Source organism: Rhamphochromis longiceps, linkage group LG22 (genome assembly GCF_057381845.1).
Source record: "Rhamphochromis longiceps isolate RC_006_pf linkage group LG22, R_longiceps_female_GT1.1, whole genome shotgun sequence".
NCBI lineage: Eukaryota > Metazoa > Chordata > Actinopteri > Cichliformes > Cichlidae > Rhamphochromis > Rhamphochromis longiceps.
The window spans coordinates 13,173,019-13,200,527 of NC_140577.1; the positions used below are offsets into that span (position 1 = coordinate 13,173,019).

The 27,509-nt window shown below is 42.9% G+C and overlaps 2 protein-coding genes across 3 annotated transcripts; one reads left to right on the top strand and one right to left on the bottom strand.

Moving 5' to 3' along the window:
- Positions 1-392: 392 nt before the first annotated feature.
- On the top strand, positions 393-2,207 carry dpm3 (dolichyl-phosphate mannosyltransferase subunit 3, regulatory). Its single transcript, XM_085396823.1, has 2 exons — positions 393-446; positions 658-2,207. The coding sequence occupies exon 2, from the start codon at positions 704-706 to the stop codon at positions 980-982; it is 279 nt and encodes a 92-aa protein (XP_085252949.1). The 5' UTR covers positions 393-446; positions 658-703; the 3' UTR covers positions 983-2,207.
- A 10,368-nt stretch (positions 2,208-12,575) lies between these two features.
- On the bottom strand, positions 12,576-27,099 carry efna1a (ephrin-A1a). Of its 2 annotated transcripts, none has more exons than XM_085395753.1 (5): positions 26,774-27,099; positions 15,554-15,849; positions 14,697-14,762; positions 14,490-14,585; positions 12,576-14,367 (listed from the first exon to the last, which is right to left on the bottom strand). In XM_085395753.1, exons 1-5 carry the CDS (start codon positions 26,869-26,871, stop codon positions 14,243-14,245), a joined length of 681 nt encoding a protein of 226 aa, XP_085251879.1. In that variant the 5' UTR covers positions 26,872-27,099; the 3' UTR covers positions 12,576-14,242. The 2 variants fall into 2 exon arrangements, with proteins under 2 accessions (XP_085251879.1, XP_085251878.1); XM_085395752.1 differs by having other exon boundaries at positions 12,576-14,370.
- Positions 27,100-27,509: the final 410 nt, after the last annotated feature.

Below are 27,509 nucleotides of genomic sequence, written 5' to 3' on the forward strand. Positions count from 1 at the left end.
AAAATCTGAAAGACTTTTAGAAAAGGTCAAGAAGTATTACTTAAGACCACTTTAAAAATAATTATAGGGATGTCTGGCTCCTTGAAGAGAAAATCTAAAGAAATGAGGGGTGAATGATGGGTTTATTATGCACAGTGCTGTGCATAATAAAACGTATTATTATTATTATTATTATTATTATTATTATTATTATTATTATTATTAATAATAATAATAATAATAATAATAATCATCATCATCATCATCATAATATAATATAATAGTATTAATAATAAATTAAGAAACGTTTAATCAAAATGTTATATTTATTAACAAAAGTCCAGATAATACCTCACCCTCTGTTAGAAACCCAGAGCTATTTCCGTCATTAACTCCATTTCCCATAAGGCACCGCGGCCTTTTAACGTCATTAATGTGCGCATAGCTGAGGTGGCGTTTGAGAAGAGGTAAACAAATCGGATTATTTTTGAAAAGATTTGATGCATTAAAGGTCGAAATTAATGATGAATTGTTATTTAAGTCTGTTGCGTTTTTACAGCTGTTCTATTCTAATTATCCAGCTGCTGTTTGTCTCTCGCGTGCGTTGTAGCTAAAACGGCTAGCACGTTGCATTTACAGTATGCTAAAGCTAAGCTAATCCAACGCTTTCCCTGTCAGGTTGTTCTCTGGCTGTTCCCCTGAAATCCCGTCGGCAGCTTTCATCATGACCAAACTTCTGCAGTGGCTGTTCGGTGTGTCGCTGCTGGGAGCACTCTGGGCTTTGGTCACTTTTGACCTGTTGGACCTGAGCCTCCCGCAGACTTACAGAGAGGTCGCCTGGCCGATGCCTTTCTACCTGCTGATTTCATTTGGCTGCTACTCTCTGGCCACTGTGGGATACAGGGTGGCCACCTTCAATGACTGTGAGCAGGCGGCGAAAGAGCTACAGGAGCAAATTAAAGAAGCCAAGGAGGACTTAAGGAGAAAAGGTTTAAAAATATAGAGATTAAAAGGGCGCTATGTGTAAACTTCTGGGACTGAGAGGAGAAAAGCACGGACTATTGTCTTATGCACATAATGTGTATTCCTGAAAAAAAAAGGGTCTTGTTTAGGAAACATCTTCCTGAACATCAGGATTCTCATTCACGACTGTGTTTTGTCAATTGGCTGTTTATCCAGTATGTTTCAGAAAATGAGGAAAGAGCCACACTGATACATTTTTGTAAATTTCGAAATATATAACTTTTACTAAGCCAATCCGCATTACCTCAGCATCGTAGGACTCTTAGTTAAAAACTGCAGGACATGCAGAAACATTTTGGAAGTGATGACGCAAAAGCCAGCAGTCGCTTTCTGATTGGGCAACAAAAGTTAAGCCAAAACATGTCAAAGCTTGACTCTGTTCTCCAAACCCACAGCTTCTGCCTTTGATAGATAATACCCTGGCTTTCTTATGCTTTTGCATTATATTCAGTCACACTTACACCTGATTGTGGGTCCAACTAAAGAAATCTTTGGGCTTTCCTTATGCCATTGCTGTTATTCCTCTGCAGTAATTCCACCCTTCTGATTGGTACCCTTGCCCAGCGTGTGTAATTGGCACTTAATGCAGACGTAGATCATCTCTAAAACTGCTTATTCAGGCAAAGTCAAAGATCTTTAAATTAAAACGCATTACTGTGGCTGAAGCCTGAGAAATGAGTAGTTTAATGAATGTTTTTCTGGTTAACCCATAAATGTCAAGAATGGAGGGGGAAAGGGTTTTGTAGCAGAGTTTGTATCCAGCATCATTTTTGCTCTAATCTGTTTGTGTAATGTGGTTTGACTGATTAGCACATCTTGCACCAGAAAGAAAGTCGAAACAGTGAATACACACATGGTGGTGTCTTTGGCTGTTAACTCTATACGGTTGCTTTCATGTTACTCTTTATGCTAAATTATCATCTGTACACAGTTGCTGTTCACTGCAATGCCAACAAACGCTCACATTGCACCAATCTGATTAAAGACCGCTTCCACTGGGAGATCTCAGATGCTTTCAATCAGCTTCGGCTCCAGAGTAGCGCAGCACATGCTGGACCTTGTTGCGTTCGTCTGGAGATTGTTGATTGTCGCTGTAGGTGGATTAGATTTTATCTGTAAAGGAATGTACATTCCATTGTCCACTTTGAGAGTTGTACCCTGAAGGTAACACTGAGAATTCATTAAATCTATTTTCCTCATTTTTATTTGGTCTAGAAATGTGTCTTTGTTGGTTTGAGTATATGCATGAGTGCTTTTGTGTATGATGAATTCCTGCCTGGGGGCTTATATCAACTGTTCAATGCCTCCCTCTGTGTGAAAGACTGATCTGTATCTGTCTGTCGTAGTTAATGACGAACTATACGCTACACAGCAGTTCCACGTCTTCCCACACAGAAGTTTGGTTCATAAATTGGAAAAAAAAAAAAAGTACGCTTAAGTCTGTAGTTCTGAACTAAATGTGATTTTGGCAGTTGCAGTTCTTTTGTGAAAGCCTTAAAAAGGCTGCCTCTGCTCATTTCCAGTGAGTGCCTGCTGCGCATAAACAAAGCGTAGCCTGGCCAAAGGCATCATTATAGTGCTTCAAAAGCTCCCATAACTTCTGAACAAATGCAAAAGAGTTGGCAGTTCTCTCTGTGCAGGCTCTGCCCGTTGTGCTGTTTGGCTGCAGCTCCATCATGCCTTGCAACGTCACCCCCATGAATGTCTGCAAGCTGTTGCTGGAGCAGACTGGATGAAAGACAAACCTCTCATTTACCAGAAAATCTTCTACTTTGGCATATACACCAAAGGCTTCCCTCTGTATGCCGTTATGTTCTTACTCGTAGCCACATGTACAGTAGTTGATCACTTTCCTTTGTTTTCACTCTCCCCAAATCCAACTTTGAAGACGTGGGTTGTTGGGATGAAAGTATACCTCGGAATGGGCCAAAGATGTTAGATAGGTGAACAGTGCAGGGAGTTTTGTGCCGTTTTATCCCTTCTTCAAAACATGCAGAAGATAAGCTCCATTCCTGACTTTTGCATTTACGTAACAGCAAATCTATGTAGGTGTAATCTTATTCAGAGATAGAGATAGAGACGAATTACATAAAATACTTTAATGCTCTTTTAAAACATCTCTGTGCAATTCATTTGTCCTAAATGTGAAGTGATTGCCATCAAAACCGCTGCTGTTTGGTGCTTAAGTGGCAGTATTCACAGGAGAGGATGCACCTGATAGAGTAAAGTAACATGACACACTGTGCAAAATCTATAATAATGATTGCACAGTAATTCATTTTGTCTGTCTGCATACTCTTTTTGGCTTAGAGGTGAGAGCTTCGCTCCTCTCGTGAGAAATATGTGGAGAGCTTCCTTTGCATTTCAATTGACTTCTTAAAGATTCAGCTTTGTCAACTTTGAGAGCTGTTATTAGAGAGTGCATTTTAGATGAGCAGCAGTAACAGGCCTTAAATTGTTACCTGGGCTCTGCAGCTGCCAGATGACTGGAGGGGGAAAAAAATGAAATCGAGAGCTGATTATCCTCTGTCGCTAGTCTGAAGTTGTGACTCGAGTTCCATTATTGTTCCTCCACCGTTAGCTTTTCTCGAAGAACGATTTAAAAAAAAAAAATAGGAAAGGCAGGTTCTTTTTTTCTGTAGAACTACATTTCATTTTATTCTTTGCTCAATTTCCTGGCTGTGCTGTGCAGGTTTACTGTATGTGCACCAGGGGAAACAAACACGGGTGACAATTAATGTGTCATGAAAAAAACAACACTTAACATCTGCCAAAACTTTGAATTAGCAGGGAGACAACAGTAGGGCAAACTGTGATGGGGATGTACTACTTTAGGTACCAGTGATACAAATAGAAAATGTACAAAGAATTTTACATCACTGGAAAACTTCTCAGCACTGTGCAGTTGGCAGTAAGACTCTAAGATTGAATTTTACAAGGCAAACAGCAGACATACAGCATCTCAAATTCAAATCAAATTCAAATTTTATTTGTCATGTACACAGTCATACACAGTACGATATGTAGTGAAATGCTTGGACAACTGCTCGTGACCTAAAGAAAACAAAAAAAAGAAAAGGCTATGAATAAGATAGGAAATAAATATGAAAAATTAAAAAGGGTAAATTTAACTAGGAAGGAATAAAATATAAATTAAGGTTAAAAATGAAATAACTGTACAACACAAATTAGAATGAAGGGTAAATTTAACTGGGAAAGAATAAGATAAAATATATAAATTAAAGTTGAAAATAAAATAACTGTACAACAAAATACACAATACACAATATAGAACTATATAAGAATGTATGAAGAAATCTAAGTATAAATAAATATATACACAATAACAGCAGCTGTAAAAGTATTAACCGGAAATGAAGAATATAGTGACCAGTGTTGTGCAAAAACAATGTCCAGAATGTCCAGTGTGTGTGTGTAAGAACCATATGTGTGGGTCAGTACTGTGTGGTGGTGTGATTGAGAGACCGTATCGCCTGCGGGAAGAAGCTCCTCCTCAGTCTCTCTGTGTTGGTCTTCAGGGAGCGGAATCGCTTTCCTGACCTCAGCAGAGAGAACAGTCTGTTGTTGGGATGGCTGAGGTCCTTCACGATCTTCCTGGCCTTGGTCCGGCACCGCCTGCTGTAGATTGAGTGCAGGTCAGGGAGCTCGGAGCGGATGGTGCGCTCAGCTGACCGCACAACCCTCTGTAGAGCTCGTCTGTCCTGCATGGGCGATCGTGGCTCAAGAGTTGGGAGTTCGCCTTGTAATCGGAAGGTTGCCGGTTCGAGCCCCGGCTTGGACAGTCTCGGTCGTTGTGTCCTTGGGCAAGACACTTCACCCGTTGCCTACTGGTGGTGGTCAGAGGGCCCGGTGGCGCCAGTGTCCGGCAGCCTCGCCTCTGTCAGTGCGCCCCAGGGTGGCTGTGGCTACAATGTAGCTTGCCATCACCAGTGTGTGAATGGGTGGATGACTGGATATGTAAAGCGCTTTGGGGTCCTTAGGGACTAGTAAAGCGCTATATAAATACAGGCCATTTACCATTTACCATTTCCCGAACCAGGTTAAGATGTTTCCCGTCAGGATGCTCTCTATGGTGCACGAGTAAAAGTTCCTGAGCACCTTGGAGGGCAGTTGGAAGTCTCTCAAGCGTCTGAGGTGGCAGAGACGCTGACGGGCCTTTTTCACCACAGTGTTGATGTGACAGGACCATGACAGGTCCTGCGTGATGTGAACTCCGAGGTATTTGAAGCTGTCCACTCTCTCCACTGGGCACTCGTTGATGACAGGGGTCTGGTAGTTCCTCTCCTGCTTAGTGCTGAAGTCCACTATCAGCTCCTTTGTCTTACTGACGTTTAGAAGGAGGTTGTTCCTCTGGCACCAGTTCTCCAGATTCCTAATCTCCTTCAGGTAGGCCGTCTCGTTGTTATCAGAGATCAGGCCCACCACGACGGTGTCGTCAGCAAACTTGATGATGGTGGTGGAGCTGGTAGTGGCCACACAGTCATATGTGTACAAAGAGTACAGCAGGGGGCTCAGAACACACCCCTGGGGGGCTCCAGTGCTGAGAGTGGTGGAGGCTGAGACATGTCTGCCCATCCTTACTGCCTGTGGTCTGCCAGTTAGGAAGTTGGAGATCCATTGACACATAGATGAGCTGAGTCCCAGATGCTCCAGCTTGGTGGTGAGTGTGGAGGGAATTATGGTGTTAAATGCAGAGCTGTAGTCTATGAAGAGCATTTTAACATAATTCCCCCTTCTAGTGTCCAAGTGAGTGAGTGATGTGTGGAGGAGATGAGAGATGGCATCGTCTGTGGAACGATTTGGACGGTAAGCGAACTGTAGTGGGTCCAGTGTGTCTGGTAGTGAAGAAATGATGAAGTCTCTGACCAGGCGTTCAAAGCACTTCATCACTACTGAGGTGAGGGCTACAGGGCGATAGTCATTGAGAGAAGCAGGGTGGGGTTTCTTCGGGACAGGAACAATGATGGACTCTTTGAAGCATGTGGGGATCACCGACTGAGATAAAGAGATGTTGAATATCTCAGTGAACACAGGAGCTAGCTGGTATGCGCAGTCTCTTAGGATACGACCTGGGATGCCGTCTGGTCCTGCTGGTCCTGCTGCTTTCCTGGTGTTCACTCTCGCATCTCCATTCTTTTACATGTAGGTAGTCATGATATGCTTCTTATTAATATACAGCTTTGTCTCATCACCACATGCCTTTTCCATGCAGGGCTACTAGCAATATAAACATGGCTATGGTAAATAAAAATGTAGGCGTAACGTGACTGCTTACATATTTTACTTTTATCCTTAAGGAAATCAAACCTTTGCAAAGCCCTATGATCATTGTATCACCTACATTAGCAGATCTCTTTAAGACCTCAATGTGATCTGCAGTATTAGAAATTCAGATTTGAGATTCTGCTCTCTTTCACACTGAAGATACGAAGCCATGCATTATTTAAAGTAGCTATTCAGTCTCGTAATACAAAGTGGATCATTCCGTAGACTTGTTCATGTGTCAAAGTCAACTAAAATCTCTGTGTTGTAAAGTGAATAAGTGGAAAACTTTAAATCCTTTTGTTGCGGGTTTTTTGCAGGTGATCTTTGGGGTAAGAGAGCCGCTTTCCAGCTTTTCATAATTGGTATGTCTGACAGTAAGAGAGGCTGGGAAAGATGACAAAAGTGCACAGAGTGTTCTTCACCTTCTGCTCCAAAGCCGCAAGGTGAAAAGCATCGACCAAATTGTGTGAGGAGCCAAAAAAATTGGAGGAAACCTAATGGGGACTGAGGCAAACGGTGAGAAGGGGCCAGGCCACGGGGTTGTGCCCACAGCATGGCCCCACTGAGACCTTCAGACACTATAAAAAACATTTCTAGAGACACTCTGTGACACTGCTGGGAGCAAATCCATTTCGACAGGCTGAGAACCAAGACTGAAAAATGATAGGTTATCATTTTTCCTGCACAGAAAAGACTTCTTTTTCCCCACCCACACATTTCACAGCAAAACCTCAAACCCATCTAGAGACGGACAGAAAGAGAGATGGAAATGGAGTTATTGAGGGCTCAGAGCTGAAAAAGATGGAGATTTGATACATTTGATACAGATACAGAAACTGTGAGGAGCGGTAATAATGGGACGAGAGTCACTTGGGGACAAATTGAAACAGGAGATAGATACAGAGAGAGCGAGTGAATTAAAAACGCAGAACAAAAGATGTGTGAAAGTACGAATGAATAAAAATGGGTGAAAATGACTAAGTGACGCCAACAGGAAACCGAAGCATGAGCTGGAACAAAACAGATGACCCTGGCAGTGGTGACGGAGAGTGTATGACAGGGCTTTTCGGGAAGAGAAGACCACACCCCAACCGCTGCTGATGGCAGGGGACCAAAACGTGTCTCAACTGGTCCTGAGACGCCATCTTATTCTGTAGAATCAAGGTGTTTTCTCCTTATCGGCCCTATCAGTCTCTCCCTGCTAATGCTTTTGCAGGCACTAAAGCAGAAAAGAGCATAAAGGGCACTTTAAACAGCGCTGCTGCATTAAAAATACATTTAATCCTAATATAAAGTGCATCATTACTGCATAAAAGGAAGGCGAACACTGCTTAAAAAGTCACTCATGGGTCAGCTTACTGTTCTTTCACTGCTGCGTTGATACTTACAGGACACTGGGTTGCCAATCTAGGGCAGTGTGAATGCGTATAAATGCTGCAAATAGCTACAATAACATTAGGTAACCTCCCAGAGGTCCTGTAAGCTAGATACTCCTGGCTCTTGTTAGAAGTAACATACGCTAGCAGGCAGACAGGGATGGATCATCGTGTGTCCTGCTGATAGGAGGCTCGACTAAGCACAGATATGCAGAGACAGACCAGCTGGCCATGCCAAGCCTGCTCTGAATTGTGTCCTCTACAGCCTCCACCCAGGTTTTAGGGTTGCACACTGCTGGCAAGTCCTCACTTTGTTGAAGATAAATTGATAAATCCAGTCCGTTTTTCTGCTTGAAAAGAAATATTTCATTCAGTTGCACCAGATTGCAGCTCTTGTGTATTGCCATTATATATTGGCAACTTTTGCTATTTGAGTTGCATTGCCAAGCGTTTATCTTTCAGAAATATTATTATTTGTCTGTGATTTCTTTTAATTTAAAACTAACAGTCTGTAGATGCGCTGTGAGGCTATGCTCGCTCAAAGCGAGGCTTTGAATTAAATAGAAACTCATATAAGATTGCTGTGTGTCGTGCTAATATTTGGTAATTAACGTTAAACACAAAGTATATTAAAGTCATTTGTTTTGCAGGTATTTTTTTCCCTAAATTAAAAGTACAACAAATTAAAATTGTGACCTATTTCTTATACTAGAGGAAAAGTTATGAGTTCAGTCATTATGATTCATCCTGTGGGTGAGAATTCATTTAGATGTGAGCTGTTACATCCTAATTCAGAGCATTAGCATCCTGCTGCTGGTTTCACCAAAAATACTGGATTGTTTAATTACACCTACCACTGCTCTGCTTCAAAGACAGCTTGTATAAAGTATAATTACAGTTTAGGAAATGGAATTTATTGGAAACAGTTTTTTTTAAATGCAGGTGGTTAGAAAAGTCTTTGAGGATATTAGAAATACACCAGAAACATTGTTTTGTGTTACTGTTAATCTATTGATTAAATGATGACTGGCTCTGTAACTCGAATTTAATGAGAAAGGTCCCAAAATGAGGCTGTTGTATATCCTATTGAGGTTTTCATACGATTTGGTAATGGAAAACTTAAACACTCATATCGCTGATAAGATACTGCAATGTGAACTCAATCTAAGTATTCAATTCACAGTAGTTTAGCTCTTCTGCAGAAAACGTGGTAACCAGCATGACTGAAGTGGACACTGAGCGGATGAACCCATGCAGGTCAGATTTTAGGAAGTGCCCCTTACATCTCTTTGAAACCTAAGGGAGGTCATTCATCAGTTTGTGCAGCTGGTTTTAAAGCGTGACCCTAAACTCAAAAATCGCAAAACAAATGAAGATGTGTTGAGGATATCGTGCACTCACAGTCAGCTGCCCCAGTGTGTGAGATGAGTTCATTGATCTACTTCTGCACCGACCGATGATGTCTCTCCATTTCCTCCGTGTGTCTTCTGCTTTGACTCGAAAATCTAGGACAGACTATTTTGCACTTTCATAACTGCAACTACATTTTTCTGTCAATGTACTATGCATATACGGTGCCAACCCTGCATGGAATAAATGTAAGGGGCAAAATTTTACTAAAAATATGGAATAAAGCCTCTAAATGTATTGACGTATTTGACTGAACTTTTTCATTTTTATTTCTGTAAACTGATAGGTGTTGTCACACCTTATTGTAGTTTAGCTTCAGTTGCTTGTACTTAATCTTTCTGGTCTGTAAATTTGAGCTTTAAAATCCATGTAGTTTTTTTTCTCCAAGGTCTGTAAAGTCATTGTTCCTGCTGTTTGTGCAGCACGTTTGCTCTAGTTATCTACTGACTCCCCTTACCGTTTCTTATGGTGTTTAAAGATTTCACCCTTGCTGTTCGCGTTTACTTAAGCTGGTATGCCGAACGAGTGAGTAAATAAAAAGAATTGTTTCCTCTTGACAAGCTTTTACTCATTGGAGCCTCTTCTTGGGGTCGGATGGTTAAGGGGCCTGTCCGACGCCCTTAATTTACGGCCACGTCTTTGAAAACATTGGGGAGTTGGGAGGTTGTGGCACCAGTGTTTGGTGCTACAGCTGTTTTTACTGTCACGGCCATAAAGCTCCCCTGGGAAGGGTGAGACAAGAGAAGAAGAGATGAGAACAATGGCTTGTCATACAGCTTGCAGACACGCAAACTATCATGGTTGGAGAGGAGGAGGTGTGTCGATGCTGGGGCTGAGTGTGGAAACTCACCATACGGTTGAAATAAAGATAGCAGAGGGGTCACTAAGGCGTATTCAATCTTCCTGCCAAAAGACAATGCTAATGGTAATAACAAACAGACTGCACCTCATTTTTCTTTGATCTCATTCGCAGCTTTTCCTGTCTGTGACCATCTTAGCCTTTATTCTATTTGTCTCCTGTCACATTAGTGTATCTGAGCCATTATCTGTGATATGTGCTGCTCGGGAGATCTTTCCAGTATAATGAAAAAGCAAAATGGAGTTTGGTTTCCTGAAAGCTTTTTAGCACAAAAATCCCCTTAATTTAAAGATGCATTTTTCTTTTTACTGATAGTGGCAAACTGGATTGCTGGTTCTTTTTAGAGTATGTATGAATATCTACCCCTTTATATTTAATGTGTCTATCCTGTGGTGATCATCTGTTGTTGGATGCCATACATAGTGGAGGAATTGTACCTGCCTCAGCTGTACACCTAAATGTCATCTGCTCCTCACCTTCCTGAGAAGTTATCTGAGAATGTTTTGCTTCAGTTACTGTGTGAAAGAGTGCAGCCAAGCAGAAAGCTAAGTGTCACTGTAACTTTGTCTCAGATGTTTTACTGTGTTCCAGGATTGAAAATAGGTCTGCTCTGCAAGGCTGAGGGCAGCTTTAAGATAACTTATAATACTTTATTATTATTATTGATGTTCCAGGTAGCTTTATGGTGTTAAGCAGGTGTGCTTGTCTCTGATTTCCACTTGCTTACATGGTAAATGGACTGATTCTGATACAGTGCCTTTCTACTTAGCTTGAACACTCGAAGCACTTTATAATATAATCCTTATTCACCCATTCACACACACAGTCATACAAGCACTTTTTTATGCCTTGGTCCTTTCTATCTATCATTCACTCTTCAATGAATGCATCAGAAGCAACTCTGAGTTCGTATCTTGCCAAAGGGAAATGTTTACATTCAAACTGGAGCAGCAAGGGATCAAAGCACCAATCTTCTGATTGGTCGATGACCTGCTCGGCCACAGACACCCCAAATGTGTCCACAGCTGGAATTATTAGAATTATTTTTAGTTTTACTGATATTTGCAGATAAACAAACAGGTTATAAAAGATGGATGCAGCCACTGTGACATCACTCACTGGCAGTGTTAGATCCAATGCATGTAAAGTAATGCAGTCACATTGTGTTTTTTGGTAATACAATAATGTGATACATTAGTAGAGTAATGTGTTGTTACTTCTGTTACAAAAGATGTTGTTTGTGCGATGGACTAAAAACAAAGAAACATCCGACATATCTTTTTTCTTCCTGTACAGATACAGCTGATTTCAGGTTCTGTGCAGGGAGGAGATCACTGGGGGAATGTTCTGCAACTTTTGAGGAGATATGTTCATTACTTTTATTTGTAATCTATGTAAAAAAAACAAACCAAAAAATCCAAAACATCTCAGAGAGAAACAGCTTAATAATACTGCTACAGTGTGAGAAATTATTTTTTGATCTACAAGACCATCAGGAAGAAGCTTGGTGAGAATGAGAGAACTGTTGATGCGATCATTTGGAAATGGAAGAAATATAAAATGACCATCAATCACTCTCGGTCTGGAGCTCCACACAAGATCTTCATTCATGGGGTGAGGATGATCATGAGAAAAATGTCTGATTGGCCAAAACAACTTGGGAGGAGCTGGCTAATGATCTGAAGGCAGTTGGGATCACAGTCATCAAGAACACCACTGGTAACACACTACATGTAGAGAACTAAAATCCCCCTGCTGAAGAAAGCACATGTACAGACCTATCCTAAGTTTGGAAGTGAACATTAAAGGGAGTTTTTCCTTCCCACTGTCGCCAAAGTGCTTGCTCACAGGGGGTCATAGGATTGTTGGGTTGTTTTCACTGTATATATTATTGTACGATCTACTGTACAATATAAAGCGCCGTGAGGCCACTGTTGTTGAGATTTGGCGCTATATAAATAAAATTGAATTGAATTGAACATCTAAATGAATCAGAGAAGAGTTGGAAGAAAGTGTGGTGGTCAGATGAAACCAAAACTGAACTGGTCTACCATCAATTTGACCTGCTGTGTTTGGAGGAAGAAAAATGTTGAGTATGACCCAAAGAACACCACCCCTACAATCAAGCACAGAGGTAGAAGCATTATGCTTTGGGACTAGTTTTCCAGCAAAAAAATTACCCAAAATATACCAAGGCAATTAATACTAATGGCTACCGAAGATGCACATTAAGCTCATGGAGCGATCTCGCCAGTCCCCAGAAAGCCTGTGGAGGAACCTGATACTTCAAGAAAACAGAGCCCTGATAACCTTACTTTCTGAGTCTGATGGACATTATTAAAACCATGGACTTCATGTTCTATTCGGACCAATAGAACCAAGGGTCACATTTTCATAGACTTCTGTACAACTGGAAAACCAGAAGAGTCGCCCCCTGCTGGCATTTGAAAAAGAATGCATGTCTGCCAATTAGCTGCAGAGCCACTTTACTCCAAACTATACCAATGCTCTGGAAAAGCCTCACAGGTAACCACGAAAAACAAAATTCTATGCTAATGCATCCATTAGTTATTAAAGCTCAAAGGGGTGGGGCCAACACTGCTTAAATACTGCCGCGGTTAAAAATAATCACAAGAAAGTCATTCTAGTTTTCTCAAAAACATATTTTTTTTTTTATTTTCACATGAAAAGTTTTCACATTTATCATATTTATCAAACAGGCTTTTTATAGAATCTATAATATATTTATATGTACACATATTATACATTTCTCTTACTTACACATGTACAAAATTAGGTAACAAGAATTCAGATAAAAAAAAGACTGACTTCAATGGTAGTCATACACTGTTGTGCTTTGTTGAATCAAGCCAGCCTGTCAGGTGAAGATGTGCTTGGCAACTGGGTTTGATGCTGTGTCTCGTCTGTTGTGAACTGGTGACTATAACTTTTTTTTTTTTTTTTTTTTTTTTTTTAAATTGCTCTAAAACTAAATAGCTGATTGCCCCACTTTGTGTTTGCTTGTTTTCCAGTCGGGGTGGAAAGCACCATGACACACAGGGGTGAGTCCTGCGCTAAAAAAGAAAGATTTAATACCAGCTCCTTGTGTCAGACAGTTTTAACCATTGCGAGGCGACAAACAGAGAAGTCCAGCCTCTCTGCGGTTCACACAACATCTCAGTGTTTCTTTTGGCAGAAAAAAACCAACAACATTTGTCTCAACACGCTTTCAATCAAACGCTGCACAGCTTACACACATTCTCCTGTTCTCAATTAAACGCGCACATATTGCCTTTCACACAAATACTACCTCCACCGGGGGCCCTCCCCATCGGCAACAGTAAACATTTCATTTTGTGAGCACATGGTATATACAGTAAAACGTCTCAGCTGCAAATGTTATAAATTATCTTCACAGAATGTACACGTAACATGATTCAACGTAGTGTTTCCATGTGTTACAGAGCGTCTGATGATTGTGTGTGTGTGTGTGTGTGTGTGTGTGTGTGTGTGTGTGTGTGTGTGTGTTTGGATTAAGCACTGTTTTAAATGGAGTGTATGTTGATGTGCAGTATTAGTGCTACAGTATATAAGCACATGGTCTGCGAAGGAATGGTGGTCATGAGAACAACTTTTGTGTCTGTTAATGCTACATTAAGAGAACGCAATCACCTGGGACAGCAAGGTCACGCAATACCGCTACAATAACAATACAACAAATAGTACGCAGTACTCAGGGTGGAATAGTGTACAAGTTGGAGAGATGACTGATCTTTGGCTCAAAAGGCTTGAGATTACTTTTTATTTTCTTCCTTTCTTGTATCTTTAAATGCTGACTCCCTGTCCCCCATGTCAGTATAAAATTCAAAGTTGGTTAACTTGGTGTCGTAGCTCCTGATTGTCCTTCAGCCACTTCAGGTTCCTCTTCAACTTCTTTCTTCTCTCTTGCAGGGAATTCCTCCAGAGCGGTCGGTTTGATGGGGGAGCCCCAAATAGCACAAATCAAGGAGAGCTTAGTCTTTCCAGAAAAATACTGTCATCTTTTGGACAAAAAAAAAATAAGACAAAGCACAAGTACTTGTCTCAAACGCTCAAAGTTGCTCAGCACATGTTGTGCAAGCGAGTCCATCTGTACTCTGCAAGCTTCAAAAGTCTCTCCCTGCGGCCAGCACTGGGCATGTTTTGTTTTTTTAAGTCAGTGGTTTTCAACCCCACGGACTGTCTTCATTGTAGTCTCTGAAAAAAAACCCCCAAAAATATCCCCCCCCCCCAAAAAAAGTCTGCCAACAGAAATCCTTTTTATGTATTCTCAGTGCAACAAAAACAGTAACGAAAATGGGACTAGCACTGAGAGGATTGAGAGGGATGTAGCTGCCGCTGCGGAGTTTGTCCGTGCACTCTTCTGAACATCTGGCAGGATAACCACCGGGTCATCTGCTTGAGGACAGGAGACAAAGAAAACACATTAGTACCATAAATTTACATAAACCCCAAATGTACCTGGATTGTTTTAGGGTCAGGGATAATTAGATAGGACACGAGGTTGGGCTACATACCTGCAGGCAGCCTGTTGGATGGGTTGTGAACCCCGCCACCGGCTCCAACTGCAGTCCCACCTGTGCCCCCTTTAGCCACTCTGGCCTCTTGAGAGCCTGGAAAAAAAAAAGGCCATCAATCATTCTGTCTTGCAATAGCCTAAAACACGACTGTTAGAGGTGACTGTACTGCTTTCCTTTCATCCAAGAGGGTGGTCAAAAACTTACCATCTGCGGCTATGACGTCCACCCTCAGCCTCAGGCACTCTTGGCCATGGTGGTGCAAAGGTTTGGCTGCAGGGAAGAAGAAAGAAACAAAACAGGCGTTAACATCCTTACTAATACACTTATCCTCTCTTGGCCCCTTAATCCACCTTAATGCACACGCGCATACAAACACTGACACACAAACCCTTGGCAACAGAAAAACAACGGTACAAAGCCCTGGGAAGCCATCTGTGATCAGGCAGAGTGTGTCTTGTCCTGCCGTTTATCTAATTACAACCATGGCCAGGGTGACAACATTGCCTGTGCTTTGTGGTCAGTTTACAGCAAGGCTAGTATTGCATAAAACTTGGCAAAGTGAGCCAGCGCCCCAGTTTTCAAAGAGCTGGCCACTGAGCTGCAGCTTATCACACCTGGTACACAAACATGCAAACGCCACCCAGGTCACACTTTGTTGCAAAAATAAGATTTCTGTGAATCAGGGATAATTAGATGGATTGACATGAAGTTTTTTTTATCATTTCCAGGCAACAAGCTGCAATGACCTTAAGATTAAAAGATTTTTTTCCAAGTGAAATGTCTCAAAAAGACGTCCATGTTTATTTTAGCATGAATTAGGATAACTTTAAGGATCGCTTAGCATTAGTGTTTAGCATCTAGTCATCATTACATAAGTACCACATTTCTATGACTGACTTTGTGTCATGCAAACATCCAAAAGCTAATATGTTGAACAGGAAAACGCTGTCAATTTGAAGAGTTGGCATGTAGTTCCAAGCACATTTATCTTGGCTGCATGCTCCCTGTGTTATTAGAAAATGAGTTTAACTAGGAACTAGGACAGGATCCGTGACACTTACAGATATAGTAGTAGCTCTCTCCTTGGCGAAACTCCTTTCCCAGGGTGAAAGGAGTAAAACGCTGGAATTTTTCAGAGAACTTCTCAGGAGCGTGAGGGGCAAATGGATGACTGCACTCCCAGCGCATCTGGTCATACGACTGCGGCTTGCAGTTGTCGTAGTCCTCCCGCTCCACCATGTAGAGCACGTATCGCTCAGCATCCATCGATGGCACCTCACCCTGCGGGTAATGGGGGCAGACGATGTCCAGGTAGTCATTAAGCTTCACCTCCACAGCATAGTCGACCCGCTGAAACCTGTCGGGATGAGGGAGAGGACGCAGGTTACTCAAGTGGCAGGAGACTGATAACCGTGCTTATAGCATCGGAGCAGTAATAAATATAAGCCTCAAAACCTCTGATTATATATTGATCGGCTACACGCCGGTATTCAACAGGGAAATCAGAGGAAAGACTGTTAGGTCTAGGAATGGGAGATATAGAGCAAAAGAAAGAAAGAATGTTTGTATGAGAGGATGTATATGCGTGTTCAGGTGGAACGAAGAAGGAAAACGCGATAAGGGGAAAAAGTGATCTGCAGAGGACACGCCCATAAATATGGATGAACGGGAGGCCAGTGTAGCTGATGCTGCTGTGCTGAGAGTTAGCAACGAGTGCACATTGATCCCGTGTCTCCCTGGAGTTGAATGATGTTTACCGAGAAACATGAGTAGTCAGTTAGCCCGTCAACACAGGAGATGAGTATTGACATCTGCAGGCTACATGCACACACAAACAAACACACAGGTAGAGCAGCAGAATGCATAATGACAGAAAAAGTGGAAACACACCTGAGTTTGCGAGCGATAGAGACAAGAATATAAATAAAGGTCACATACAACTCAATCTAAAAAAAAAAAAGCTTAAGGATAGACAAACTATAACTGGGGTAGCAAAAGGAAATGGCAAAAGCATCTGCCACAGGATAAGACGGACTAAGGCAAAGTGGAATTTCTGAACCAATCTTAATGATTTAAGAAATTATGGCTGTTGCATCTCCTCACTTGTTTCAGGACACACTTCAAAAGTCAGCATCTGTGATGGTCTGATGGTGTCTTAGTGCACACAGCAGGGGTAACCTAAACATCTAGCAAAGCGCCATCATGGCTGAACAATAAACAGAGCTTTTAAAGAAACATGTGCTCCCATGTTCCTTTTCATGAATGCTCTAGCTGATTTCAGCAAGAAAAACCACATTGTGTACATATTCCAGCAGCATAGCTCAGTAGTAAAAAAAAATTAGGGGGCTGAGGAGGGGTAAATTGGCTAGATTGCAGTTCGGCCTGGTCACCGCATTTTGAAAAAAAAAAATGGCAAAGGAGGCCCCAAATTGTTGAGCAGCTGAATTTGAGAATAGTACAAAAACACAGATATCCCTCAGCTCTAAAACTCTTACAACACTTCATAGATGATACGTGACAGCGGTAGCAGTAAAGACCCACCTGCCACAATTTGTTCGAGGCGAGTTGTTGGCATCAAATTCAAAAAAACAAAACAATAAATGCCCCAAGTTTCAACATCCGATATGTTGCCTTGATTCATTTTCTAAATAAATGCAGGTGATTTACAAATCACTGTTGTCTCTTCTTGCTTACATTTTACACCGCGTCCCAGCTTTTTTTGAGAACAGGGTTGTCTTAACCCACTCATTAGGGTCAGATAGATAGGCACAGATACAACATGAGTCTGGTGACAGTCTGTAACTGTCTTCCACCACACTCCCTCTCATTACAAATACAGATAGAGACAGTCAGACTGTCTGCCTCCCCCTTCAACCCTCCCTTCACTCTTCCACCCTCTCCACCCTTTTTACTATGGTCCTTAAGTAAACTAAACTTCCCAGCTCCTCTTAGAGCTGGCTCAAAAAAGCACTTACACAAAAAGCATCATTTTAGTCTGCTTCACATGTGCGCACATAAACACTGATTACTGCAGAAAGCTTAGACTACTTAAAGAACAATTTAGAATACTTTGGTGCAGTTTCATTTGGCCTTATCTCAACTGTCCATGAGTCCTTTGCCCTCAGGGGGATACCATCAGAGATATGAGGTTGTCTCCAGGGAATTGTCACTGAAGGTATTTCAGCTTTGTCCCCATCCTCTTGACTCAGTGAGAGCTCCAGGGGCGGCTCACAGCTAATGCTCTCTTCTCAGCCAAAGCCATCTATCACCAGCCTGAAGCGGTAGCTGACCACAAGCAACACACACACACACACACACACGCATGCACACACACACAAAATCACACTTACTTCACAGTAATTCCCATCTATCAACAACCTAAAGCTGTAGCTACCTACTATTTACACCCACTGAACCCACACAGGCAGACACACATCTCCTCCCATGGTACTGAGCTCGATGCCTATCAGTTTACCGTCTCCTACTGTTCTGGATCGCCAGGGGTTCCCTGAGAGTAGATGAAATTTGACAGACTTAAATATTTTTACAACACACAGGGCGAATGTGTGTGTAATATAGAGTTTTGTTGCTTTTGCAACGAATATACGCATATTTTGACAGCCTTTCGACACTAACCCTAAAGAGAGATAGCTAACTGACTGCTGTTTAATCAGATCTACAGATCTCAAGGAGTTATGAGCTCCCAAAAGCCCGTGGGGTGTTAAACTGACACCAGTGATGGCATTTCTTTCCTAAAACAGGCTTTTCTTTGAGAATTCTGGCTTTTATCAACCCACCACCTCCACCTCCACCCACTCCTTAAATGTAACAAGTAGCATTTGGGGAGTTTGTGTTTGTGTGACAAGGTCCATATGTGTGACTAACAATCAAAGTGCACAGGCCCTGGCTCCAGTCGCTCGTTAGCTGGTGTTGTTGTTTGTTGCCAGGGGTCTCCCTGGTACCCCCTTGGTAAAAGGATAGACACAGTGGCTCCAAACTGTGGGCCCTGACTCCTACTACCCCTCTGGCTCCCTTCCCCCATCCCTTTGCCTCTCTCTGCCTGACTGCATGCCATCAATACCGATGGCCAGATAAGCCAGAAACACGGGCCCATTAGAAACCAAGCATCTTTTTTAGCGGACCAATGAAACTTCCATCTTGCCAACAAGTTCCAGCCAACTTTCGGTGGGGAGAGGAATAATTATAATATTGCTACGGAGCAGGCAGCTTAGTGCTTATCTGCAGTTTGCCTGCCATGCTCTGTTTACCAGATTGCTGTTAAAGTGTTTTTTTCCCCATGCCGCTTTCAATTCCAGGCGAATCGATAACACTATTGAACAAACACCGTTGTTCTCTGCTTTTGCCTGACAGAGTTATCAGCCCACTGCACACCCTGAGCACACACACACGCGCACACTAACAAACTCCCTATAGCCAGTCCCTCCCTGACCTCTAGTCCTGATTACAAACAGGTTGTAGTATGGTCCCAATGTGTTCATTAGAAAGGAGGTTGAAGGGGGTGCAATTAAAACACAAAAAAAGGGTATTAAAGTCGCCCTAGAAGGGGGTAATTATGTCCTCCCTCTCCCCACTTCCCAGCCCCTGCAGGCTTGAGAGCGCGGGGGGGTGAATAGACGTGGGCGAAGGGGGTGGGTCAAAGGGCTTGAATTGGGAATGGCTTTTGAAGTCTCACCCAGTAAATGTTTCTATGTGAGTGCTACTGTTGCTCTATCAATGCCACCGTTTCATACAGTGTTTCTATTCACAGTGTGCCCGCACTGATGGAGTGCTTCACTTAGCAGGGAGAACCGCCACTGAAAACGCACCAGGGGATGTTGGCTAGTGCCTTTTATTAATGGCAAATAGTTTTAATTATCCTGCTGCCTTTTGTTCACCCCCCAACGCCTCAGCACTGAAACGTTCCACATCATCAGCTTAATTAACTGATTGTGGTAACTCACTTCAAAGAGAGCTTTGGCCCCTGTGTCACACAGTTTAACAACAAAGTCAAACCATGCCACCTTCACTTTAGCAAACAAAATCCTCTCACTTTCAGCCTTCCCCAGTGTGTGTCCCTTGTTATTTCCCTCCTCCAGATTGTCTCCGTCTCTGAGTCAATAAGGCTGTTTTGGTTTATTCCCATTGTTTTTTCCCAGGATGCCTTTTAATGCCAGTGATACTCGAAGCCTCAGTAAACTCAGCATGGAGTAGCAGAGTAATACTCTACTTACGGATGATCTGTGGAGTTATGGCAGATATGCAACAAGGATTGTGTGCAAGTGTCTGTCTCAGCCTGATACATTCAAGTCAAGGATTGTTTATGTCTGAGTAGGTGTGCGTGTGTGTGTTGCTGTTCTGGTGCTCTGGGGAATCTGGGAGTGTGTTTCAGTGGCGATAAGGTGGATAATAAATGCTAATAATGAACAGAGATGATAGCGAGGGAATGCCAAGTGGTCACAGGTTGCTCCTTACCACTCTTCCTCCTCTTCTGAGAAGGAATTCCTAATTTATTGGAGCCTTTTCAGGAAACTTCAGGAGTCTAATCTCTTCTTTAATCTCTCTGGCCTGCATTTTGCTTTCTTGTCTACCTCTATCCCCTTCTTTCATCCATCCATCACCCTCTCATCTCTGTACTCTCTCACCCTGTGGAATGTCAGAGCTCTGAGGCGAAGAAGCTGCGGCGCAGATCAAAGGTCGGACACTTGCCAAGTCAGCAGAGAATTTTCTACATGGACAGTCAGCAAGAAGGGTCTTTAAGCATTTTAAATTCTACAGACGGATAATGGGAATTAATCTCTGTAAAGATTCATTCAAATCTATTCTAAAGTCCATAAAGGTCATTGTAGAACAAACTACACAGATCTCACTACAGCTTCCAAAAAGAGTTCCTGTCTTCTTAACCCACTGTCTCTCAGAGCTTCATACAGTCACCCTAACCACATAAACAAGATTATTTTCCGCAACGGATGACTGAACCGGAATGTGGGGACCACCTAATTGGCTCGCCCAAGCCTGGATTATTGGGTGGAGCAGTGGCTGAACTGAGGTCCATTCATCAGCACCAGACCCTACTTAATACAGGGGCTTAGACTGGACAGCGAGGCCCAGAGCAGGGAATGACGGCTGGGGACAGAGTAAGGGGTGAGACAGGCAGGGTGGAGCTTTTTTCCCCACTCCCACATCTATTGTTCTCACATAGAGAAGGGGTATTATGGCTTTTCACTGAAGATTTGGAGTTCAAAAAAGACACATTGTCTATGTATAGCTATATATGTGTGGGTGTGTGCAAACGTGTCCGTGCAAAAATGGGAACCAAGAGGTGGTAACAGAATGCTGAAAGACACTGGACACAAGGGAGTACTTTTTTTCAAGATAAATCCCTCAAAACCACATGACTCCATGACAGGTGAAGCTTTTTCCAGATCCAAACTTAGCTGAGTTAAGCGGGACTGTTTAATGTTATTGCTCGGATTCTTCTTGTTTCATCCACCTACCTACCCATTCATCCATCAACGTCAGCCGACCCTTCCCACTCCCTGTCTATCTCTCAACACTCAATAAGCAAACCAGATCCTAGTGTCAACTCTGTCACTCCCCCCACTCAGACCTGCTGAACCAATCGCAGCCTTTTCTGGTGGTATTCCAACTATGCAGCTCTCTGACCCACCGTTTGCATAGCCAAGCACAATGTGATGTGGGTATGCAGGGGTCATCATAGAAACAAATATGATCCAACCCCGTTAACATAATATTTCAGCCTTCATTCTTTGCACCGTGTGACTTTTCACCATCCATCTCAATCAGCTTTCTCTGGTCTTGTCATTCAACCTTTGTCCGCCCGGTTCATTGGTCATTCTGCCGGCGTGCTTTGCTGACCTAGCTGAGCTCCTTTTGCCACCCAGCGAAGAGACAAAGCTTTAAGTTCAGCAGAGAAATAATTGGCCGACTCCACTGCACTAAGGAGGGTTAGATGAATACATATGCTCTTTCCAGCTGCCTTATACTGTCCCCTGAGCCATTTGTATCTTATAAGGGCCAAAGCAGAAAGGTCATCTCTGACATCACATTTCTCAGCAGGCAAATATCTGTATAAGAAAATTGATTTTGCAAGATTGATTTTTTTCAATGAAATAAAATTTTCATGTTTAATGTTTTTTTTCCTCCTGTAAAAACAATCTCAGATTGTAACTTAATGAATTCCAGTGAGAATTAACAATATGTGAGTACAGGCAAAAACCCCTTTAATTAAATGGTAGCTCTTGCTTATGACGTCAAGTAGAAATTATGGTAATACAGCTGACCTGCAGGGGTGGCGATAGTTGCTGTGCAGACAAGTTTACACACTACATCTAGACCTTTAACAAACAGGCCCAAAAAAGAAGGAAAAACAAAAAAGTTACACAATAGCTGATATTTACACAACAAAAACAACCACAATGGTTCATTTCAAAGATAATATCCGACTCTTTCTGGCCAATTCTTCCTCAATCAAACACATCGTGCACTGAATGCCACCAGGAATTGACAAACAAGTCTGAAGGACACACGCACGCACACACACATAATCTCTGGCTCAGACACATCTAATAAAGAGAGTGCGAGGTCTGTTCGCAATTGTAATTGCAACATAATCATAAATCTGTGTACTAATGGAGCTTTTCTTCCTCCTTGGTTTTATGTCTGGGACTGAACACTTGTAAAGCAGAGCAGATTGGAGCAGCATAGCGGGAAGGTGCAGGGGAAGTCTGGTGTGTAGATAAGAAAGAAGCATGAGGACGGGCAGAGGGCAGAAACACTGGCCGAGGTCAAACGAGGTGAAACTGATCAGAGGAGAATCCCAAATAGAGACATGCAGCGATTTGACAGCGGGGCGGGGACAGGAGGAAGATCCCAAATCATCCTTTTGGCTTGAAAGTTGGAACACAAACCCTAATTAAACAATTAATCCCTGCTCAGTTATTTACTCTAAATGTGTTCATTCTAATGTGAGCCTGGGAAATTCAATCAGCTCCTTTTATCCAGACCTTTAAACCCTTGCGTGTGCTGGTGTGTGAGAAATGTATTGTTTATTGTGCAGACAGGATACGCTGTTTTCCCGGGAAAAACGTAACCAGGAAGCGCAACACTTCGCAGGAGACACACAGCAGACAGCGTGCAGACTTTAGTAACACCAACATCACGCCTGCGGGAAGTTAAAACCTTTGGCCCGATTCACTATCTAGCTCAGTCAATAAAACAAGCCCTCCTGTTCTGACTCTGCAAGAACAAGTGAGCTGGAAGGAAAAGAAGAACCTTATCAATGTGATCACTGAGGTAAAATTTTATTATGATTGCAGACTTTAAAGATGGGAATCATCAACACACTTGAGTGGTCACTGAACCCAAAAGAGGTGATTACCATCTGCCTGACGAGGCAGCATTTTTTTTCCAGATTGAATGCACCAGACAGATTACAAAGCCAGATTAAGAGTGGTGAGAGGGGAGGGGGGCGGACACTTTGAGAGAAATATGGAGACCAACTAAAGGGAAGGGGGAGGGGAAGGGTATTCCAGGGGGTTAAAGATGGATTAGGATTTGAAAAGTGAAGTGTTCTGGATGTATATGAGGAAAGAATAAAAAAAAAAAAAAACTAGATTTTTATTCATTTAAATTGGAAACTGCAAGCATCTCATATCTATTGCCCGCACCAAATCACGCCAGTGGACTAGCCAGTCTTATGTTTCATCTCTCAAACATGGATGCACCCACACAGACACTTTTACTTACTCCTACACATACACTTCTGTGTTTTCTCCTTCTCATTTCTCTTTAATAACTTGAGCTCTCAGACAGGCTCCACCATTTCCACTGTTAAGCAAGACGTTCAAGAGGGGCACGTTAAAAGGCCGAAAGGAGAGCGAAAACAGTTTTGCTGGGAAGAGTGGAGTGGCCTTTCTTAAGGAAGTAGAAGAAGGAAGCTTTAAAGGTAAAGTGCAAAGTGTGTGTATGTGTGAGTGGGGGGGGGGGGGGGGGGGTTCTTTTTCCCTGAAGGAAAGGGCAAAGTGCCTTGTGACGGCTCGCTGTGGGTGCCAAGAATGATATATAAAAAAAAAAATTTAAAAAAAATTCCACACCTCTTACCATGCTTCCCTCCTTCTCCCCTTCTCTGAGAACCAGAGCTGGAGGTGAGGAAATAATAGACTGAAAAGGGACAGCTTGTAAAGTTGAGATAAAAGCTGGTGAAGGAGTGAAGGGGACCGAAAAGACAGGAGAGGGAAGAAAGAGTTTCCCAGAGGCAGAGCCACGGCTGTGTGAAGAGGGGCTGGCCTGAGTGGCAGCCAGTATTCAGGGACCACCGACGTGACAGAATGACTGACAGATTGATAGAGGCCGTGCCACTTCATCACATAGCGAACTCTGACCCTCGATCAGTCACACCAGTTACTATTCTCTTTCTGTGGCCCACCGTGAAGAGCAAGCCCCAATTTGTATGGGGAGCATCACAAAAAAGCCACATTGACCGGATAAAAACCGAGAAAATGCTTCATGCGGGTGAAACATACCTTAAATAACTTTCGTGTGAGCCAGCAGGAAGCAAGCTCATTTTAACGAAGGAACGGTGAGCTGAAACTACTTGGAAACGCAGCTAACCCAATGTCAAACAGCTGTTCTGAAAATCACTTCAGAATTATAAGAGATTAGTTAAAAGACTTCTTTGAGATCAAACGTGTGTGTGTGTGTGTGAGCGTGCCATGAAACGGTTAACAGATTCACGGAGCCCACAGAACCAGGCTGCAGAGGGAACCTGGCCAAGAAGAGGGGGAGGGAGGTGCCAGAGAGAGGGAGAGACAGGTACAAAGCAGAGGAGGAGGTGGGGGTGGTGGAGGTCCTCTCATGCTCTGTCAACAGGGAAAAGGGAAAAGGAAGTAAGAAGCACTGAAAGAGCAGATTATTGCCTCACATCGAAGTTGTAGAGTCCAGGGGGCTCCTGGGCCGATGTCAACATCAATCCCAAATGTGTAGCGCGCGTGTGTGTGTGTGTGTGTGAGACTGGGTTAATGTGTATGAGAGCGTGTGAGTCACTTGAATCTGGCGATGCTGTGTATGTGAGTAAGCTTATGCGCAGACACTCCCTTTACAAAAAACACACGCTGGCATGCCGGGACCAAAGCTGAACGCTGGTGAGCCTCTTTCTGGCAGTCAAACCTGGCTGGTGATTAAACTGTTGCTAATCAGAAACAAAGGTCGCAAATATGCCAGCAAGCAAAAAGGTCACGAACACAAACACACACAGTAGGAGATTTTGTTGTGCTGAAACATAAAAAGTCCTTAGGTACAGGCAGATATGACCTTGGAAGTTTTGGAAGTCAGCAGGCCCCAAGCTGTGCACACAAACATGTTAGGAAGGGAAACTGTGCAAGTGTGTGTGTGTGTGTGTATTGCTAAATCCCTTAACACACCCATATGGGGAAAAAAGGAAATGAGTATATACCACATGGACTAAAGCGATCACTCTCAGATCAATTTGATTAACGATGGCTCTCTGACCAATTGGATGGAACAATTAACCCGGACCAACAAAAAGAAAACACGCTATCAAGTAACAGGTCAAAGGGGAGGGGAGATTGCGGTGAATGATGAAAAGCACCAAATAAAAACTCTCGTGCTTTTTCTGTGAAAACAGGATTAAGAGTAGCTAAAGGGAGAGATTTAGCACAGTCATCTGGAAAAAAAGCAAGTGCAAAAAGACGGATTATCAGTATATATATGGGAATGATCACTGTCATTCCACAGCAGGGACACAGCAGAACGCCTTTCCATCTGGGACTTCATTCTGATTTCCTGTGAAAGGCTTTGTCGTTGTAATTACGGACTTTCTGAGAACAGCAACTGCTGTTTTAACCACAGGGGAAATGAGGAGGGAGAAAGTGGTTGAACGTAAGCTTGTGTGGAAGAACGCTTGAATATACAATATGTGTTTGCCCACCAGAGGGAAAGTGTGTAAGCCCAGCCCTGATTGATTCAGACGGCGTCACTTGGTGCGACTGAACATGCTGGTTTGTGATTGAGGGATTGCCTGCCAGGAGTACCTGTTTGTACTTGCCCTATCGTGTGTGTGTGTGTTTGTGTTTGTGTAGGGGTGCACGTAGAGGTTCATCTGTGGAGTGAAAACCTAACCCTCTTCGTACCCTGAGCCATGTCACCCCAGCCATCATCAACCATAATTCTAATTGACCCCCACTTACTCCAAATGGCCCCTAACCCTGACAATTTGAGCTCCAATTTCTCCTCCCTGAGCAATCTATCTCTCTCCCACAGCGTGACCTACTGGGCAGGCCTCAAGTTACCTCCTCTGTCACTGTCATACACCATTATTACTCGTCTTACCACCTGAAATATGAACACCCCTATGTCTCTCTGACAGCCACGTAAGAACCCAAGTGATATCTCTTGATTTAGGAGATATGGCAACCTCCCACTCTACTCAGAGGTTAGGACTCGGTGTCAGATGGGGAGGATATTGCAACAGAGCTTTCAACACATTCTGCAGTGAGTCAAGCCTGTAAAAATCAACAGGGAAAAAGAAAAATACAACCCTTGCCAGGGAAAAATTGTATCCAAACCCGGGTAGAAGTGCAACTCATGAATACAGACATAAGAGAAGTTTACTGACACGTTTGCTGCAAGCACACGCACATACAAAACACTGTATCCACATGCTGACATGCAGGCAAGATAAAACAAGCAGTATTCAACGATTAAATGTCCTAAACCTCAGAAACCCGCTGTTTCCTCTACTCCCCCCGCATTTACATTTAAAGCAGCTCTCTTCCCTACTAAGCGTGAACTATTTAACTGCCTCAATATCAGCCCAGAAAGATAAACAGATGGCATAACCTGGTGTAACTAATGCTGCTGTGTAGGTAGGCTACACAGATTGCGAAACGGATTAAATCTGGACAGCTTAAACAAAGAATTACAGGTAAACAACACCACGATAACAGGTTAGAGCTCAGAAAGAGGCGAAGAGGGAAGATACTCCTAACTGTCCCGCATTATCATGACAACAGCAGACAGTCGATTCTATCAGGCGCTCATCACAGGCATCTCGCTGAATATACATGAGCTGCAACTATTCAGCGTGCATCTGAATATAAGATAACGGCTTTGCCAACACTGCAAATGCGGTTAAAAGTGTGTTTGATGCCAAAAGTAAATCAGTTTGTAGAACCGATTAAGAAACAAGAGTGCGCAAAGACGATTCGAAGTGCGCTACATTAGAAAATGGAAAACATATTTACTTTGGGTTTGTGCTGTTCCAGTAGACACTGTGCCGCTCCGCTGAAGCAAACCAGGCGCAGACGCTCCCAACGAAGCCCACAATCCAAACCAAATCCATGGTGGAGAGGAGTGAAGGCGTGCAGAGACGGAACACAACTCAGGTAGGTTGTGCACAAAAAAAAAAAAAAAAACACCTAAAAGTTTACCGAAGGAAGCTTATCCGTGAACCTGTTAATTAAAAAACTTAACGCACGCAGCAGATCTGAGAGAGATTTCTGTATATTCGCAAAGGAATAAAAAAAAAATAAGTGAAGGGAGACTGAGATTACTCGACAAATCCGTAGTGAATGAGAGGTTGAGCTGAGTGGAGGTTGGTTTTGTGAAACGCCCACCTCCGCGTGTCACGCCTCCTATGGCAGAGGAGACCAATCAGAGGGCTGTCCGAGAGAAGCGAACTGCACAGGTTTCTCTGCAAGTTTGTGTGTGTGTGTGTGTGTGTGTGTGTGTGTGTGTGTGTGTGTGTGTGTGTGTGTGTGTGTGTGTGTCATCACTCCGGCGTGTACAGGGTGTCTGGGTAAACACACAGAGGGTTTGCTGTGATTTATATGCCAGATTTTTTAATCGTAACTTTATTATGCTTCAAGTGTAAATACATGTCATATGTTGCAGATTTTCGTGCGTCCACATTATCCTAATGTAGCAGCTGTATTCAAATAAATCTGTAATTGATAGCTCTTGTTATAAACTACCAAAAGT

Excerpts from the sequence above, each read along its gene's own strand:
- efna1a (XM_085395752.1), bottom strand. The coding sequence starts at position 26,871 with ATGGATTTGGTTTGGATTGTGGGCTTCGTTGGGAGCGTCTGCGCCTGG. Across the intron at positions 14,586-14,696 it reads GGACGTCATAGCCGCAGATG|GCTCTCAAGAGGCCAGAGTG; the intron begins GTAAGTTTTTGA and ends TTTTTTTTCCAG. Across the intron at positions 14,371-14,489 it reads ATCCAACAGGCTGCCTGCAG|CAGATGACCCGGTGGTTATC; the intron begins GTATGTAGCCCA and ends CCTGTCCTCAAG.
- dpm3 (XM_085396823.1), top strand. The coding sequence starts at position 704 with ATGACCAAACTTCTGCAGTGGCTGTTCGGTGTGTCGCTGCTGGGAGCA.